Below are 19882 nucleotides of genomic sequence, written 5' to 3'. Positions count from 1 at the left end.
ACATACATGGCCGTGCTGTGTGAGTGACTCACATTAGCCAGGTAGTCTCTCTCCCAGGATCGACCACAGCCCCAGTCCTTCCTCTCCCCATTCAGGGCCCCCAGAGCAGCCACCTTGGCCCGTATTTCCCCCATGTCAGATGGTGGGATATTCTTCACTATCTGCCACGCACGCCATCTTGGGACAAACAATGTAAAACACAGAATATATCAAAGATGTTGCAGAGAAAACTTATTTAGGTTATTCCTTTTCATGGTTTATGTGAGTACCTTTTGAATTCTATAAAGATGATCTATATATATATATTGGGCTCCCGGGTGGCGCAGCGGTCTACGGGACTGCATGTCAGTGCTAGAGGCATCACTACAGATCTTGGTTCGATTTAGAGCTGTATCACAACCGGCAATGATTGGGAGCCCCATAGGGCGGAGCACAATTGGCCCAGCGTCGTCCGTGTTTGGGTTATGCCGGAGTAGACCGTCAATGTAAATAAGAATTTGTTCATAACAACTTGCCTAGTTAAATGAAAGAAAATATATATTTATATATAAAGGTGGTTATATACAGTGTATTCAGACCCCTTTACTTTTTCCACATTTTGTTATGTTACAGCCTTATTCTAAAATGGATTAAATAAAAAAAATTCAGTCTACACACGTTACACCATAATGACGAAGCAAAAAACAGGTTTTTAGAAATGTTTGTAAATGTATTAAAAGTGAAAAAATTAAATATAAAATTCTCTACAGATCCTCAGTCCCTGCCGCTGAAAAACTTCCCCACAGCATGATGCTGCCACCGCCATGCTTCACCGTAGGGATGATTCGAGGTTTCCTCCAGACATGATACTTGGCATTCAGGCCAAAGAGTTCCATCTTGGTTTCACCAGACCAGAGAATCTTAAGTGCCCAAGCAGGGTGGCTTCCGTCTGGCCACTACCATAAATGCCTGATTTGGAGAAGTGCTGCAGAGTTGGTTGTCCTTCTGGAAGGTTCTCCCATCTCCACAGAGGAACTCTGAAGCTCTTTCAGAGTGACCATAGGGTTCTTGGTCACCTCCCTAACCAAGGCCCTTCTCCCCCGATTGCTCAGTTTGGCCAGTCGGACAGCTCTAGGAAGAGTGTTGGTGGTTCCTAACTTCTTCCATTTAGGAATGATGGAAGCCACTGTGTTCTTGGGGACCTTCAATGCTGCCCACATTTTTTGGTACCCTTCCCCAGGTCTGTGCCTCGACACAATCCTGTCTCAGAGCTCTATGTACAATTCCTTTAACCTCATGGTTTGGTTTTTGTCAACTGTGGTACCTTATATAGACAGATGTGTGCCTTTCCAAATCATGTCCAATCAATTGAATTTACCCCCAGGTGGACTCCAATCATATTGTAGAAATATCATCTCAAGGATGATCAGTGGAAACAGGATGCACCTGAGCTCAATTTCTAAACTCATAGCAAAGGTTCTGAATATTAATGTAAATAAGGTATTTCTGTTTTTGAAAATGTCTTAAAAACTTTTTTCACTTTGTCATTATGGGGTATCGTGTGTTAGATTGCTGAGTATTTTACTTATCTAATCAATTTTAGAATAAAGCTGTAATGGAACAAAATATGGAAAAAGTCAAGGTGTCTGAATACTTTCCGAAGGTCCTGTAGATGGTATATCTATATAAAGATGGTCTGATGTTTTGTATCTGTCTATAGTGAAGAAAAGAAGTATGACAAAACATAAACGCAGACTCCTTCCACACACACGTGCACACGTACTCACGCACGCACACACACACACGTAAGCACGCACAAGTACACACACACACCAATGACAGCCTCTCTTACTGTAGTTAGGATGAACTTTGATGTCCCAAGGGGGAAATTGTTTTAGACACACAGTACTGATGTATATAAAATGGACACATTACACACTCAGCTTCTGCACATTCTATTTATCTGTGTGGGGGTTACCATGGGGACTGACTGACCTGCGGTGCAGCTTCTGCGTGATGCTGTGGAATTGTGTGAGGGCTGCTGGTGGTGTGGGCCACTCCACGCTTTTCCCATAGTCAGCCATGTTGCATACGTTGGCGAAGCGTCGCGCCACCTCCCAGAAGTGGACCTTGACCTTGTAACGCTTGTAGCAGCCCATGATGACAAAGATGGCGCGCATCCGCCGGCAACGCATCCTCGCCAGCGCCCCGCGCCACACCTGGTGGGGAGAGGGAGGGAGGGAAGGAAGGGGGGGAGGGGGGAGGGGGAGGGGGAGGGAGGGGAGGGAGGGAGGGAGGGGGAGGGAGGGAGGGAGGGGGAGGGGGGGGGGGGGAGGGAGGGAGGGAGGGAGGGGAGGGGCGGGAGGGAGGGGGAGGGAGGGGGGGGAGGGAGGGAGGGGGGAGGGAGGGGGGGGAGGGGGGAGGGAGGGGGAGGGAGGGAGGGGGGGGAGGGAGGGAGGGGTTATAGAAACTGAAACATGTTCAAATGTCCAAGAGGTCCCCCTCACAAGCTATCTTATTGAAGTGGTGAGTTGAGAAAAAGGTGCTAAAAATATTACAGTACATGAGTCAAGACACTCAAAAACACTACAGTACATGAGTCAAGACCCTCAAAAACACTACAGTACATGAGTCAAGACACTCAAAAACACTACAGTACATGAGTCAAGACCCTCAAAAACACTACAGTACATGAGTCAAGACACTCAAAAACACTACAGTACATGAGTCAAGACACTCAAAAACACTACAGTACATGAGTCAAGACCCTCAAAAACACTACAGTACATGAGTCAAGACCCTCAAAAACACTACAGTACATGAGTCAAGACCCTCAAAAACACTACAGTACATGAGTCAAGACCCTCAAAAACACTACAGTACATGAGTCAAGACACTCAAAAACACTACAGTGCATGAGTCAAGATACTCAAAACACTACAGTACATGAGTCAAGACACTCAAAAACACTACAGTACATGAGTCAAGACACTCAAAAACACTACAGTACATGAGTCAAGACCCTCAAAAACACTACAGTACATGAGTCAAGACACTCAAAAACACTACAGTACATGAGTCAAGATACTCAAAACACTACAGTACATGAGTCAAGATACTCAAAAACACTACAGTACAAGAGTCACTAGGGAGAAAGAAGGGTGTCAGGCAAACTAGCCGGCAACACTTCAGGGGCCCAAATGGCACCCTATTCCATGTATAGTGCACTATGGGTTCTGGTCAAAAGTAGTGGACTATATAGGTAATGGGGTGCCATTTGGGAAAAATCGAAGTCTTTCCAGAGACCGTCAGGGCTTCTTTTCCACTTAGAGAAGCGCCTCGGCTGCAGATTGACCCGGATGAATCTCTTCCCAAAAGGCAACCTATTCCCTATATACAGTAGTGTACTACTTTTGACCAAGAACTATATGGCTCTGGTAAAAAGTAGTGCACCGTATAGGGAATAGGGTGTTATTTGGGACTCAATCCCTGGAGTGGGTCACAGAGAGAAAAGCAGGGTATTTATTTCACAATTGCAGAGAAAGAAGAGAAGAAAAAATGATAAATTAAATGGTATGTAATGATGGTTCTGATTGCATTCATTATCCCAGTTATTGTAATCAGAGCTTTCTCCACTTGACTAGGCAGATTAATTAATCACATTGGGTAGAATATGACTTCGTCTGAAATGGCACCATGTTCCCTACATAGCGCACTACTTACTCAAAAGTAGCGCACTAGATAGGGAATTGTGTGCCATTTGGGATTCGACCTATGACTGGGACCCAAATCATTGTCGAGCTGAAGACAAATGAAAGGCAGAGGTCTTAGTAGGAGGCTGCTGCTGTGTGGTTCAGATTGTGACGGCAAACTGTCGATGGGGGTTTTAATTAGGACTAGCTGCAAACAGGAAAAAGGACATTCTCATCTAAGTAGCTTAAAATCCAGGATAAAAGCCATAGTATTAACTGTAGAGTCACTGAGAACAAGGGCTTGTTCAATAGGAACAAACAGAAGAAAACATTTGAAACAGAAAATGAAAATGAGCCTTCTCACTGGACAGATCCAGAAGTATTACATCCTTTGCTTCAGAACATTTTCTCCTGCTTTGTCTCTACTGAACACGAGCCAGGTTGTAATCTCGACTTTTACCATCACCACAGCCTCGGGCCATTAGAAGAGATTACCTTCTGTAGGAAGAGCACCAGGACAGGGATGAGAGCGGCTCTCTCCTGCTCCAGGGTGAAGAGAGACTTTGGCGTTCGCACAAACAGCTTGGTATGTCCATACGCGACGTCATCCTGGAAACCATGCTGCGTGACAATAGCCTCCACTGCCTCCCTGTCTGTTCCCATCAGGTGGTTGGGCCAGGTGTACTCACAGGTCATCTTATACCTACAGGCCACACAGGAGGGGAGAAGAAGACTTCATGATACAGGAAGTTGTGTTTTTGACATAATATAGGATTGGAGTAGCGTAGTCCCAAGATCTGTGCTTTTACCAACTACAATGCTTATTGGCATGACAACGAGTGACAAGGAGTTGGTCTGATAGCACAAACAGACAGGCACTCAGGCTAGGAATCGACATTGGACAGATTCAAATCATTCCATTATACACATGGTTAGAACACAGACAGTCATACAAAGCTTGTTATTCACATAACGTGTCCGAATGTCATTGCATTCATGGACATTGACTTTAATTCCAGAAGAATGACTCATTCTTAATGTAATGCTTTCTCCCCAATGACTTTTGACCTCAGGGTATGCATGACCTCTGACCTCTGTAGGAAGCGTGTGTAGGCTTGGCGGTAGGCGAACCCTGCTCTCCGCACTCTGACGTTCTCCAACAGGCCCAGGTACGCCACCTGGTGTTGGCAGCGGGCATCGTCAAACAGCGCGGGAGACTTCATATCATTTGGCTTAATACAGCGAACATAGTACGGCTCCTGCAACACACAGAGTAGTGGAACAGTCATACGGTAGTCATATAGGCTCCTGCAACACATAGAGTGGTAGAACAGTCATACGGTAGTCATATAGGCTCCTGCAACACACAGAGTGGTGGAACAGTCATACGGTAGTCATATAGGCTCCTGCAACACACAGAGTGGTAGAACAGTCATACGGGGGTCATATAGGCTCCTGCAACACACAGAGTAGTGGAACAGTCATACGGTGGTCATATAGGCTCCTGCAACACACAGAGTAGTGGAACAGTCATACGGGGGTCATATAGGCTCCTGCAACACACAGAGTAGTGGAACAGTCATACGGGGGTCATATAGGCTCCTGCAACACACAGAGTAGTGGAACAGTCATACGGGGTCATATAGGCTCCTGCAACACACAGAGTAGTGGAACAGTCATACGGGGTCATATAGGCTCCTGCAACACACAGAGTAGTGGAACAGTCATACGGGGTCATATAGGCTCCTGCAACACACAGAGTGGTAGAACAGTCATACGGTAGTCATATAGGCTCCTGCAACACACAGAGTAGTGGAACAGTCATACGGTGGTCATATAGGCTCCTGCAACACACAGAGTAGTGGAACAGTCATACGGTGGTCATATAGGCTCCTGCAACACACAGAGTAGTGGAACAGTCATACGGGGGTCATATAGGCTCCTGCAACACACAGAGTAGTGGAACAGTCATACGGTGGTCATATAGGCTCCTGCAACACACAGAGTAGTGGAACAGTCATACGGTGGTCATATAGGCTCCTGCAACACACAGAGTGGTAGAACAGTCATACGGTAGTCATATAGGCTCCTGCAACACACAGAGTGGTAGAACAGTCATACGGGGGTCATATAGGCTCCTGCAACACACAGAGTAGTGGAACAGTCATACGGTGGTCATATAGGCTCCTGCAACACACAGAGTAGTGGAACAGTCATACGGTGGTCATATAGGCTCCTGCAACACACAGAGTGGTAGAACAGTCATACGGTAGTCATATAGGCTCCTGCAACACACAGAGTGGTAGAACAGTCATACGGTAGTCATATAGGCTCCTGCAACACACAGAGTGGTAGAACAGTCATACGGTGGTCATATAGGCTCCTGCAACACACAGAGTGGTAGAACAGTCATACGGGGGTCATATAGGCTCCTGCAACACACAGAGTGGTAGAACAGTCATACGGGGGTCATATAGGCTCCTGCAACACACAGAGTGGTAGAACAGTCATACGGGGGTCATATAGGCTCCTGCAACACATAGAGTGGTAGAACAGTCATACGGTGGTCATATAGGCTCCTGCAACACATAGAGTAGTGGAACAGTCATACGGTGGTCATATAGGCTCCTGCAACACACAGAGTGGTAGAACAGTCATACGGTGGTCATATAGGCTCCTGCAACACATAGAGTAGTGGAACAGTCATACGGTGGTCATATAGGCTCCTGCAACACATAGAGTGGTAGAACAGTCATACGGTGGTCATATAGGCTCCTGCAACACATAGAGTGGTAGAACAGTCATACGGGGGTCATATAGGCTCCTGCAACACACAGAGTAGTGGAACAGTCATACGGTGGTCATATAGGCTCCTGCAACACACAGAGTAGTGGAACAGTCATACGGGGGTCATATAGGCTCCTGCAACACACAGAGTGGTAGAACAGTCATACGGTAGTCATATAGGCTCCTGCAACACACAGAGTGGTAGAACAGTCATAAGGTGGTCATATAGTGTACATAATGTAATATTGGTAGGTAGCCAGTAGTTAAGAGTGTTGGGGCAGTAACTGAAAGGTTGCTGGTTCGAATCCCTGAACCAGCAAGGTGGAAAAAATCTACCGTTATACCATTGACATAATAGGTTTCTTCCTAGGTTCTGGCCTTTCTAGGGAGTTTTTCCTAGCCACCGTGCTTCTACACCTGCATTGCTTGCTGTTTGGGGTTTTAGGCTGGGTTTCTGTACAGCACTTTGAGATATCAGCTGATGTACGAAGGGCTATATAAATACATTTGATTTGATTTGATTGAGCAAGGTAGTTATCCCCCAACAACAACTGCTCCCCAGATGCCAATTAAGGCAGCCCCCCCCCCACACACACACACATCTCTCTGATTCAGAGGGGTTGGGTTAAATGTGGAGGACACATTGTCGTTGAAGGCATTCCATTGTACAATTGACCAGGTATCTCCCCTTAACAGTCATAATATGATATGTTATATTATACTCTACTCGGGACGGCGCTTCCACACTCACAAATAGACAAGTCCAAAAGCAATATAGTGTCAGACAGGAGAGAGACTAGTTGGCTCGGTTAGACAACTTTCTAGAGATCAGACTGTACTGTACTCAGAGGTGCATAGCCATGCCATAGAGGACTGCATATGGCTTGTGAAATGATGCAGAAATACATCCCAAGCAACATCTATCTATTAGAATATCAATGCATCATTAAACTCTAGCTCTGCCAAACTCACAGTGACTGTGATACAGTGAGAAACTATTCAACTGTGAAAATGTCATATTATAATACTAAAGCTTTTAGTGCACCGACAGTGGTTATGACCCAAATTACACCCTATTTCCTATGTAGTGCACCACGTTGTACCAGAGCACTATGGGAACAGGGGGCCATTTTGGGAGGCAACCATTATCTGTTTTCTCTGTTTTTAAGTGTTCTGTTATTTATTATGCATCCCCATTTGCTGTTGCCAAGGCAGCAGCTTCTCTTCCTGGAATCCAAGCACATGAGTCAGGGAATCCAGGTTGACATAATGTCCAACACATCTTCAAAATCTGAGCAATTAGGTCCTGCTTAGTTTCCGTTCATCCATCGTCATCAATTAGGTCATGCTTAGTTTACGTTCATCCATCGTCATCAATTAGGTCATGCTTAGTTTACGTTCATCCATCCGTCATCAATTAGGTCCTGCTTAGTTTACGTTCATCCATCCGTCATCAATTAGGTCCTGCTTAGTTTCCGTTCATCCATCGTCATCAATTAGGTCATGCTTAGTTTACGTTCATCCATCCGTCATCAATTAGGTCATGCTTAGTTTACGTTCGTCCATCCGTCATCAATTAGGTCATGCTTAGTTTACGTTCGTCCATCCGTCATCAATTAGGTCATGCTTAGTTTACGTTCGTCCATCCGTCATCAATTAGGTCATGCTTAGTTTACGTTCATCCATCCGTCATCAATTAGGTCATGCTTAGTTTACGTTCGTCCATCCGTCATCAATTAGGTCATGCTTAGTTTACGTTCGTCCATCCGTCATCAATTAGGTCATGCTTAGTTTACGTTCGTCCATCCGTCATCAATTAGGTCATGCTTAGTTTACGTTCGTCCATCCGTCATCAATTAGGTCATGCTTAGTTTACGTTCATCCATCCGTCATCAATTAGGTCATGCTTAGTTTACGTTCGTCCATCCGTCATCAATTAGGTCATGCTTAGTTTACGTTCATCCATCCATCATCAATTAGGTCATGTTTAGTTTACGTTCAGCCATCCGCCATCAACTACCAGAGTACCTGGGGGTACCTTTGTACCCCCCCACACACAGACAGGCATCGCTACAAGAGCAGGACATCCCAAACAGCAGAAAATGTCACAAAGTCTCAGTCAGGGACAGCCAGGTGGGTGGGTGATGCTCTGTGTGTGCGTGTATGTATGTGTGTGTTGTGTTGCTTCCCTCTCTTCTCCTGCTCTGAGCACTGACAGACAGACAGACAGACAGACAGACAGACAGACAGACAGACAGACAGACAGACAGACAGACAGACAGACAGACAGACAGACAGACAGACAGACAGACAGACAGACAGACAGACAGACAGACAGACAGACAGACAGACAGACAGACAGACAGACAGACAGACAGACAGACAGACAGACAGGGATTAATGCCCTACCAAACTAACTCTAGCTAGCTCCCAACACAAAGGGCACTTTATTATGTGGTCCCATTCACTTACACACACATTCTCTCTCCATCATAATCCCTGAAAGGTTGTCAGCATCTGACTGACCTCTCAAAAACAGACATTGTTTTATCTTGTCTGACACATAAACGTTATCCATATTTCTAGGAGCCGGTTGATTTGGCCAGCTGTTAGAGTCACAGGTGTGGCTAGTCCACAATGTCCGGAGAGAGAGAGGTAAAGCTCATATTATTATTTAGAACTAGGTCAATGAAAACCATGGAGAGTGACAGAGGAGGGTAAAAACACACGCAGACAAAGAATCGCCTCCGGTGGACTTGATGTTCCTTCCGTTGCATAGCAACAAGGATATGTCTTCTTTCACCCGAAAAGTTTGGAGGAGAGTTTTATTATTTTTTTCACCAAAATCCGATAGTGAAAGCCCAGAAGAACACCAAGTATCTCTCTACTGAAGAATTGCCCTCATGTTTGTTTGGTTTATTTCAACCAGAAACCAACCATTGAGTAACCAATCAGCACTAACCTTGCAGCTCAGTTTTTCCACTAGAGCCACAATGGAGTTCTTGAAGAGGGTGGCTGCCGTCAGGGGTCGCTTGGTGACCTCTGTGATGCTCAGCTGACCATCAGGCCACATCTCCTTCATCACAGGGTTGGAACTACAGCACGAGAGAACAGAGAGAGAGAGAGTGTGAGGGGGGGGCGGTGAGAGAGATGTGAAGAGATACATAGATATAGAGATGGAGGGAGGTTATCAGAACGAACACAGGCTCAAAATAGTGAAAAGAGGGTTTGAACAGCTGAACGAAAGACAGGAGAGAGTACTGAAAAAACAGAATTAAGTAGGAAGGAGAGGAGAGGAGAGGAGAGGAGAGGAGAGGAGAGGAGAGGAGAGGAGAGGAGAGGAGAGGAGAGGAGAGGAGAGGAGAGGAGAGGAGAGGAGAGGAGAGGAGAGGAGAGGAGAGGAGAGGAGAGGGAGAGGGAGGAGAGGAGAGGAGAGGAGAGGAGGAATTAATTTCCCGAGCTGTCAAGGAGTTTCTAATTTTGTAAAGTGTGTGTGTGTGTGAACGAGGCACTGCATTTGACACCTGTTAAACATGAGCCTCTTGAAATCTTGGAAGAGGGGGTCCTTGTTCTTGTCCAAAAAGCCCTCGACAGAGTACCTGAAATAGACAGACAGAGAGATGTAAGAGTGAGAGAAATAGAGCGTGAGCCAGAGAGATAGAGCCAGAGAGATAGAGCCAGAGAGATAGAACCAGAGAGATAGAGATAGAGCCAGAGAGAGTGTGAGCCAGAGAGATAGAGCCAGAGAGATAGAGCCAGACAGAGCGTGAGCCAGAGAGATAGAGCCAGAGAGAGCGCGAGCCAGAGAGATAGAGCCAGAGAGATAGAGCCAGAGAGATAGAGCCAGGAGAGATAGAGCCAGGAGAGATAGAGCCAGAGAGATAGAGCCAGAGAGATAGAGCCAGAGAGATAGAGCCAGGAGAGTGCGAGCCAGAGAGATAGAGCTAGAGAGATAGAGCCAGAGAGAGCGCGAGCCAGAGAGATAGAGCCAGAGAGATAGAGCCAGAGAGAGCGCGAGCCAGAGAGAGCGCGAGACAGAGAGATAGAGCCAGAGAGATAGAGCCAGAGAGATAGAGCCAGAGAGATAGCGAGCCAGAGAGCGCGAGCCAGAGAGATAGAGCCAGAGAGCGACAAAGGGAGGTAATAAAAACGGAAACAGGCTCAAATGTACTCAAGGCCCCTACAACAGAACTTACTGAAGTGGCAAGTTAAAAACACTACAGTACATGAGTCATGACACAACCATAAGTAACACAGAAACAGTACATAAGAGTGGCTATTGAAGAGGTCCTCATTAGTTCCTCATTAGTTCTCATGTCCCCTCACCTAACAGTAGACTATAGGGCTCTGGTCAAAAGTAGTGCACTAACACTGCCCCATAGGGCTCTGGTCAGAAGTAGTGCACTAACACTGCCCCATAGGGCTCTGGTCAAAAGTAGTGCACTAACACTGCCCCATAGGGCTCTGGTCAAAAGTAGTTCACTAACACTGCCCCATAGGGCTCTGGTCAAAAGTAGTGCACTAACACTGCCCCATTGGGATCTGGGCAAAAGTAGTGCACTAACACTGCCCCATAGGGCTATGGTCAAAAGTAGTGCACTAACACTGCCCCATAGGGCTCTGGTCAAAAGTAGTGCACTAACACTGCCCCATTGGGATCTGGTCAAAAGTAGTGCACTAACACTGCCCCATAGGGCTCTGGTCAAAAGTAGTGCACTAACACTGCCCCATATAGGGCTCTGGTCAAAAGTAGTGCACTAACACTGCCCCATAGGGCTATGGTCAAAAGTAGTGCACTAACACTGCCCCATAGGGCTCTGGTCAGAAGTAGTGCACTAACACTGCCCCATAGGGATCTGGGCAAAAGTAGTGCACTAACACTGCCCCATAGGGCTATGGTCAAAAGTAGTGCACTAACACTGCCCCATAGGGCTCTGGTCAAAAGTAGTGCACTAACACTGCCCCATAGGGCTCTGGTCAAAAGTAGTGCACTAACACTGCCCCATAGGGATCTGGGCAAAAGTAGTGCACTATGTAGGGGAAAGGGTGTCCTTTGGGACACTACATTGCCAGCACCATCCCTTCTACACAGATGTAACACTTCTCTCTCAAATGAGTGAGGGAGACTTCAGGCACAAGCTTAGAATGATAGTCCCAGCACATAGTAGGATTGTAAACTTGGCAAACTGACACATTTCAAGGGCTTACATTTGAGAAACAGGAGAACATTGTGTTTTGAAAGAGTGAGTTGAACCACGCACCACGATATTTGACACAACTGTGTCAGGACTAGTTAGGAATAAACTAACTTAAAATATGGATGCATGGCGCAACCTGATTACATAAAATGACATGCTGTTTCACTGGATTAGAGCCCCAGATGTGACAGGCTTAACCCTCAAACACACACACACGGCTCCGACATGGTACTGTGCCTGTCTGTCTCTCCCTGTCTGTCACAACTGGACAGAGAGGCAGATGAAGTGTTAGTACGACAGATGTATTCCTGAGGCTGATGGAGGCTGATTTGCGTGTGTGTGCGTGTGCGTGTGTGTGTGTGTGTGTGTCTGTGTGTGTGTTTGTGTGTGTCTGTGTGTCTGTGTGTGTGTGTGTGTGTGTCTCTCAAAACCACCTAACCAGATTCCAGGAACCTCTCTAGAGAGAGCACAGTGCTGGCGGCATGGCGTCACACAGTTGCTGCGGATTGGACGGTCCTACATTCATGCTGCGAACAGCTCGTTCCATCTCATCCCAAAGATGCCTCCTGCCTGTTAGCTTGCACCATTCTTGCCATTCTCCTTTGACCTCTCTCATCAACTGACTGGGTGTTTTCTTGTTTGTCGCACCATTCTCTGTAAACCCTAGACATTGTCGTGGGAGGGACAAAGTAGGTCAGACCTGGAGGAGGGCACGGGATTGGGGGGGGGGGACATGGCAGGGTATATTTAGCACGAGTAGGAGGTGGGATGGGGAGGGGAGTGGGATGATGGATGGACGAACGTAAACTAAGCATGACCTAATTGATGACGGATGGACAAACATAAACTAAGCATGACCTAATTGATGACTGTCACGAGAATTATGTTCTCGATGTTCATAACCCAATTCAATTAAACTACTCGGTCTGCAACCTAGAATATGTAAGATACTGGTTGAATAAAACAGACAAAGACCAAGCTAAAATAGTCAAAATGTTTATTCACGAGAGCGCTGGTTCGTTGTACAAAACCATTCATTTTATACTAGCTCCTTATGCACAAACTCACACACAAACAGACTCCTTACGCACATACTTTCACACACAAACAGTAGGTATCCTACGCACATACTGTCTCACTACCCAGCCGACAGAGATTAGGGAGACCTTGGGACCTTGAGACGTACTCCCTGTCCTCTCCCAAATCTCTAGTCAGGTCGACACCTAATTTTGCACAGACAGTCTGTGTTTAAGATACTATAAAGATATACCCTAATTCTGACTAAAACTACACTCACAGATATATAATTTCACTGACTACTCCATTTCATACAATTATATGGTTTCAGGGTGGAATATTAGAATCATTCATTTAAACATATGACGGATGGGTGAACGTAAACTAAGCATGACCTAATTGATGATGGATGGATGAACGTAAACTAAGCATGACCTAATTGATGATGGATGGATGAACGTAAACTAAGCATGAACTAATTGATGATGGATGGATGAACGTAAACTAAGCAGGACCTGATTCATGACGGATGTGTTGGACATTATGTCAACCTGGATTCCCTGACTCATTACTACTGGACTCGTTCATGATTACCACTGGTCGAGGCTTAGCTACATGACTATTTCTGAGGGGAAATAGTCTTCTCTCTCCCTAAACTTGACGGCAAAATAGATCCTGCAAAACCACAGTGTTAGCCAATGGAAGACCCTGGTACTGGATAAACACACATTGTCAGCCAATGGAAGACCCTGGTACTGGATAACAGTCTGGTCTACTCCCTTGTCTCTCCCACCCTCCCTTCCCCTCTGTCTTCCTCAGAAAGACTATGTCCTGCTATTTCTAAAATTGAGGTCAGCACACGTTTTAAATTTAGGTCCTGAAATACTTATGCCAACAGTGGTAGCCAAGGCACTAGGAACTGGTACTGGGTTGGCTACTTTTACCTATACTTACTCCCCTTGACTTTTCATCCACTCAACATTGATCTTGACCTTTGACATGTGACCTTTCCTGTGTTTCCTGTGTCATCATAACCTTTCACCTGTTGAACCACCATGACAGCCTTAAATCATCTGGGGTGAAGGAGATTAGCAGTAAATGAGATTAAAGTAGATGAGATTATAGTAAATGAGATTATAGTAAATGAGATTATGGTAAATGAGATTATAGTAAATGAGATTATAGTAAATGAGATTATAGTAAATGAGATTATAGTAAATGAGATTATAGTAAATGAGATTATAGTAAATGAGATTATAGTAAATGAGATTATAGTAAATGAGATTATAGTAAATGAGATTATGGTAAATGAGATTATGGTAAATGAGATTATGGTAAATGAGATTATAGTAAATGAGATTATAGCAAATGAGATGATAGTATTTGAGATTAAAGTATTTGAGAATAAAGTAAATGAGATTATAGTTAATGAGATTATAGTAAATGAGATTATGGTAAATGAGATTATAGTAAATGAGATTATGGTAAATGAGATTATAGTAAATGAGATTATGGTAAATGAGATTATAGTAAATGAGATTATAGTAAATGAGATTATAGTAAATGAGATTATGGTAAATGAGATTATAGTAAATGACATTATAGCAAATGAGATGATAGTATTTGAGATTAAATTAAATGAGATTATAGTAAATGAGATAAATGAATGAGGTAAAAGCATAGGTAAGCATAGGTAAGCATAGGTTAGCATAGGTAAGCATAGGTAAGAAAGCATGTGACTCACGTGACGTCTCCAGCGTAGTGGCGGATACGGAAATCTCTGTGGAACTCCATGGTCTTGTCTGAGGGCGCGAGCTAAAATGTAGATGACATCATCATAATTATGAGCGCCATCAACATCAATATTGTCATCAGTATCATCGTCATTATCTTCGTCATGATCATTATCGTCATAATTATCTTCGAGATTAGCATCATTATCGTTGTCAGTATGATCATTATCAACCTCATTATCTTCATCATCATCATCATCAACGTCATTCCCATCATCACAGTTACTCTGTAATATAGGCTGGCAGAGGGAGATCCAATCATATCTTAAAGCCCTCGTGCAGTCTTTATATTTTGACTTTTAAATCATCAGTGTACGTCTAATGAATAACTGTGTTTATTTAATCAACTCCAAAATATATTTTTATAATTTATTTCCCTGAGCCTCCTTTGGCCCTTGGAATAATGTGGGTGTTAGGAACGTGTGGGTGTTAGGAAACAAATATGAATACATTTATACACACAGCCTTGATTGGTTGATAGGATGATCTAGAGCACACCCTGTTGCCAAGATGAACAGTCATTGGTCTATTATAATCAGATCACATTGTGACGTCATGAAGTAGGCTCAAAGTTCCAACCCATCTGAACAGGCTGAAATTCCATTATGTTTTTTCAAACAGCTTTTACACAAAAAGAGCATTATCATAATTTTCACCATTTCAGAGTGTAGAAATACAATTAAAAACTAATAGAAAATATTGTTTTTCACTGCACTAGCCCTTTAAATGACACCTCTCTCATACTGTATCTCTCACACAGATCTCTTCAACGAACACAGAAGGAAGTATTTTATAGTACAGTTGGCAGTATGTCGAACATTTAGACCCACTACCATTGGATGTTACGGTGTGTCTCAGTGCTTTCAATAAACTCTTGCTGTCTGATGAAGGATAATGAAACTATAAGAGTACAAACAACAGGAAACCCCTGCTCTCTACTGAACATCCAGTGTAACTGCACTAACATCACTAATATCACACCAGTGGGGGTTAAAACCATTCTCTAACCAGCCATTGATCCTGATTGGAGAGTTGCAGTATAATGATAGTTAAACCAGCCATTGATCCTGATGGGAGAGTTGCAGTATAATGACAGTAAACCAGCCATTGATCCTGATGGGAGAGTTGCAGTATAATGACAGTAAACCAGCCATTGATCCTGATGGGAGAGTTGCAGTAAACCAGCCATATCCTGATGACAGTAAACCAGCCATTGATCCTGATGGGAGAGTTGCAGTATAATGACAGTAAACCAGCCATTAAGTCCTGATGGGAGAGTTGCAGTATAATGACAGTAAACCAGCCATTGATCCTGATGGGAGAGTTGCAGTATAATGACAGTAAACCAGCCATTAAGTCCTGATGGGAGAGTTGCAGTATAATGACAGTAAACCAGCCATTGATCCTGATGGGAGAGTTGCAGTATAATGACAGTAAACCAGCCATTGATCCTGATGGGAGAGTTGCAGTATAATGACAGTAAACCAGCCATTAAGTCCTGATGGGAGAGTTGCAGTATAATGATAGTTAAACCAGCCATTAATCCTGATGGGAGAGTTGCAGTATAATGACAGTAAACCAGCCATTGATCCTGATGGGAGAGTTGCAGTATAATGACAGTAAACCAGCCATTGATCCTGATGGGAGAGTTGCAGTATAATGACAGTAAACCAGCCATTGATCCTGATGGGATGGGAGAGTTGCAGTATAATGACAGTAAACCAGCCATTAAGTCCTGATGGGAGAGTTGCAGTATAATGACATTAAACAAGCCATTGATCCTGGTGGGAGAGTTGCAGTATAATGACAGTAAACCAGCCAGTAAGTCCTGATGGGAGAGTTGCAGTATAATGATAGTTAAACCAGCTATTAATCCTGATGGGAGAGTTGCAGTATAATGACAGTAAACCAGCCATTGATCCTGATGGGAGAGTTGCAGTATAATGATAGTTAAAACAACCATTAAGTCCTGATAGGAGAGTTGCAGTATAATGATAGTTAAACCAGCCATTGATCCTGATGGGAGAGTTGCAGTATAATGACAGTAAACCAGCCATTGATCCTGATGGGAGAGTTGCAGTATAATGATAGATAAACCAGCCATTGATCCTGATGGAAGAGTTGCAGTATAATGACAGTAAACCAGCCAGTAAGTCCTGATGGGAGAGTTGCAGTATAATGATAGTTAAACCAGCCATTGATCCTGATGGAAGAGTTGCAGTATAATGACAGTAAACCAGCCAGTAAGTCCTGATGGGAGAGTTGCAGTTTAATGATAGTTAAAACAACCATTAAGTCCTGATAGGAGAGTTGCAGTATAATGATAGTTAAAACAACCATTAATCCTGATGGGAGAGTTGCAGTATAATGATAGTTAAACCAGCCATTGATCCTGATGGGAGAGTTGCAGTATAATGACAGTAAACCAGCCATTGATCCTGATGGGAGAGTTGCAGTATAATGACAGTAAACCAGCCATTGATCCTGATGGGAGAGTTGCAGTATAATGACAGTAAACCAGCCATTGATCCTGATGGGAGAGTTGCAGTATAATGACAGTAAACCAGCCATTGATCCTGATGGGAGAGTTGAGGTATAATGATGACAGTAAAACAGCCATTGATCCTGATGGGAGAGTTGCAGTATAATGATGACAGTAAACCAGCCATTGATCCTGATGGGAGAGTTGCAGTATAATGATGATAAACCAGCCATTGATCCTGATTGGGATGACAGTAAAAAACAGCCATTAAGTCCTGATGGGAGAGTTGCATAATGATGACAGTAAAACCAGCCATTGATCCTGAGAGTTGCAGGACATAATGATGACAGTAAAACAGCCATTGATCCTGATGGGAGAGTTGCAGTATAATGATGACAGTAAACCAGCCATTGATCCTGATGGGAGAGTTGCAGTATAATGATGATAAACCAGCCATTGATCCTGATGGGAGAGTTGCAGTATAATGATAGTTAAACTAGCCATTGATCCTGATGGGAGAGTTGCAGTATAATGATAGTTAAACCAGCCATTGATCCTGATGGGAGAGTTGCAGTATAATGACAGTAAACCGGCCATTGATCCTGATGGGGGAGTTGCAGTATGATGATGGTTAAACGAGAATGACATCTTTTATTGAGGTAGATGAAGGATTCTGAACCTCTTAGCATGATTCAAGTTTTGGGGTTTTAGTGTAATTTGCAGAAGGGGTTACTCCTTGGTTAACACGGTAGTTATATAGGGAGGGACACAGTGGTTATATAGAGAGGGACACGGTGGTTATATAGGGAGGGACACGGTGGTTATATAGGGAGGGACACAGTGGTTATATAGGGACATGGTGGTTATATAGGGAGGGACACTGTGGTTATATAGGGAGGGACACAGTGGTTATATAGGGACATGGTGGTTATATAGGGAGGGACACTGTGGTTATATAGGGAGGGACACGGTGGTTATATAGGGAGGGACACGGTGGTTATATAGGGAGGGACACTGTGGTTATATAGGGAGGGACACAGTGGTTATATAGGGACACAGTGGTTATATAGGGACACGGTGGTTATATAGGGAGGGACACGGTGGTTATATAGGGACACGGTGGTTATATAGGGACACAGTGGTTATATAGGGACACAGTGGTTATATAGGGACACGGTGGTTATATAGGGACACGGTGGTTATATAGGGACACGGTGGTTATATAGGGACACGGTGGTTATATAGGGACACGGTGGTTATATAGGGACATGGTGGTTATATAGGGACACGGTGGTTATATAGGGAGGGACACAGTGGTTATATAGGGACACAGTGGTTATATAGGGACACGGTGGTTATATAGGGACACAGTGGTTATATAGGGACACAGTGGTTATATAGGGACACGGTGGTTATATAGGGACACAGTGGTTATATAGGGACACGGTGGTTATATAGGGAGGGACACGGTGGTTATATAGGGACACGGTGGTTACATAGGGACACAGTGGTTGTATAGGGACACAGTGGTTTTATAGGGACACGGTGGTTATATAGGGAGGGACACGGTGGTTATATAGGGACATGGTGGTTATATAGGGACACGGTGGTTATATAGGGAGGGACACAGTGGTTATATAGGGACACAGTGGTTATATAGGGACACAGTGGTTATATAGGGACACGGTGGTTATATAGGGACACAGTGGTTATATAGGGACACGGTGGTTATATAGGGAGGGACACGGTGGTTATATAGGGACACAGTGGTTATATAGGGACACAGTGGTTGTATAGGGACACGGTGGTTATATAGGGACATGGTGGTTATATAGGGAGGGACACAGTGGTTATATAGGGACACAGTGGTTATATAGGGACACAGTGGTTATATAGGGACACAGTGGTTATATAGGGACACGGTGGTTATATAGGGACACAGTGGTTATATAGGGACACGGTGGTTATATAGGGATGGACACGGTGGTTATATAGGGACACGGTGGTTATATAGGGACACAGTGGTTGTATAGGGACACGGTGGTTATATAGGGACACGGTGGTTATATAGGGACACAGTGGTTGTATAGGGACAAGGCTATCGGAAAGTAAAGGAAAGCTGGAGGTAATTGTGTTTACAGTTCAAAACAGTTTATTCTGTTTGAGGCAGTGCTGTTCTGACCCACCTTGCGAGAGGTGTAGTGGGGGTGTTGGCCCAGCTTAGCATCCATACTCTCCAGGCAGACAGTGTCTGTCACCTTCCCCACAGAGAGACAGGCCTCGTCCAGCACAGAGATGATGCCTTTATGGGGCTGTTCCACCAGATCCACGATGATCTGGTTGTTAAAGTAGTCAATCTGGGAACACATGGGGGGAGAGGAACTGTTAAATGTTTGTTTATGAATACTGCATGTGCTGGGTGGTGTGTTTGTGGAGTGTGTATGTTTGGAGAGAGAGGGGGTGGGGAGAGAGAGAACAGGGAGAGAAAGACTGTGTGTGTGTGTCAGTCCGTCTGTGTGTGTCAGGGCCCATGCGTTTGCTTGCTTGTGCGTGTCCGCCACTCAATTGCTGCCAGATACCCTCTCTCCGGTACTCACATGCTGCCAGATTATACCCTCTCTCCGGTACTCACATGCTGCCAGATTATACCCTCTCTCCGGTACTCACATGCTGCCAGATTATACCCTCTCTCCGGTACTCACATGCTGCCAGATGATACCCTCTCTCCGGTACTCACATGCTGCCAGATGATACCCTCTCTCCGGTACTCACATGCTGCCAGATGATACCCTCTCTCCGGTACTCACATGCTGAGATGATACCCTCTCTCCGGTACTCACATGCTGCCAGATGATACCCTCTCTCCGGTACTCACATGCTGCCAGATGATACCCTCTCTCCGGTACTCACATGCTGCCAGATGATACCCTCTCT

The 19882-nt window shown here is 44.6% G+C and overlaps 1 protein-coding gene across 1 annotated transcript in view; it reads right to left on the bottom strand.

The window, feature by feature from the left end:
• The window catches only part of myo1g (myosin IG), an 81778-nt gene that overhangs the window by 39058 nt on the left and 22838 nt on the right, over window positions 1-19882 (bottom strand). The window contains exons 11-18 of the mRNA XM_042295146.1: window positions 19135-19305; window positions 14418-14488; window positions 9983-10057; window positions 9421-9553; window positions 4764-4930; window positions 4167-4374; window positions 1975-2198; window positions 33-177 (exon numbers count right to left, since the gene is read on the bottom strand). Coding sequence (XP_042151080.1) covers window positions 33-177; window positions 1975-2198; window positions 4167-4374; window positions 4764-4930; window positions 9421-9553; window positions 9983-10057; window positions 14418-14488; window positions 19135-19305 — 1194 coding nt within the window. The remainder of the gene's footprint in view (window positions 1-32; window positions 178-1974; window positions 2199-4166; window positions 4375-4763; window positions 4931-9420; window positions 9554-9982; window positions 10058-14417; window positions 14489-19134; window positions 19306-19882) is intronic.

Source organism: Oncorhynchus tshawytscha, linkage group LG13 (genome assembly GCF_018296145.1).
Source record: "Oncorhynchus tshawytscha isolate Ot180627B linkage group LG13, Otsh_v2.0, whole genome shotgun sequence".
Taxonomy (NCBI): domain Eukaryota; kingdom Metazoa; phylum Chordata; class Actinopteri; order Salmoniformes; family Salmonidae; genus Oncorhynchus; species Oncorhynchus tshawytscha.
Note: the sequence above shows the minus strand (reverse complement) of the source record. Positions and strands in the feature narration are given on the sequence as shown.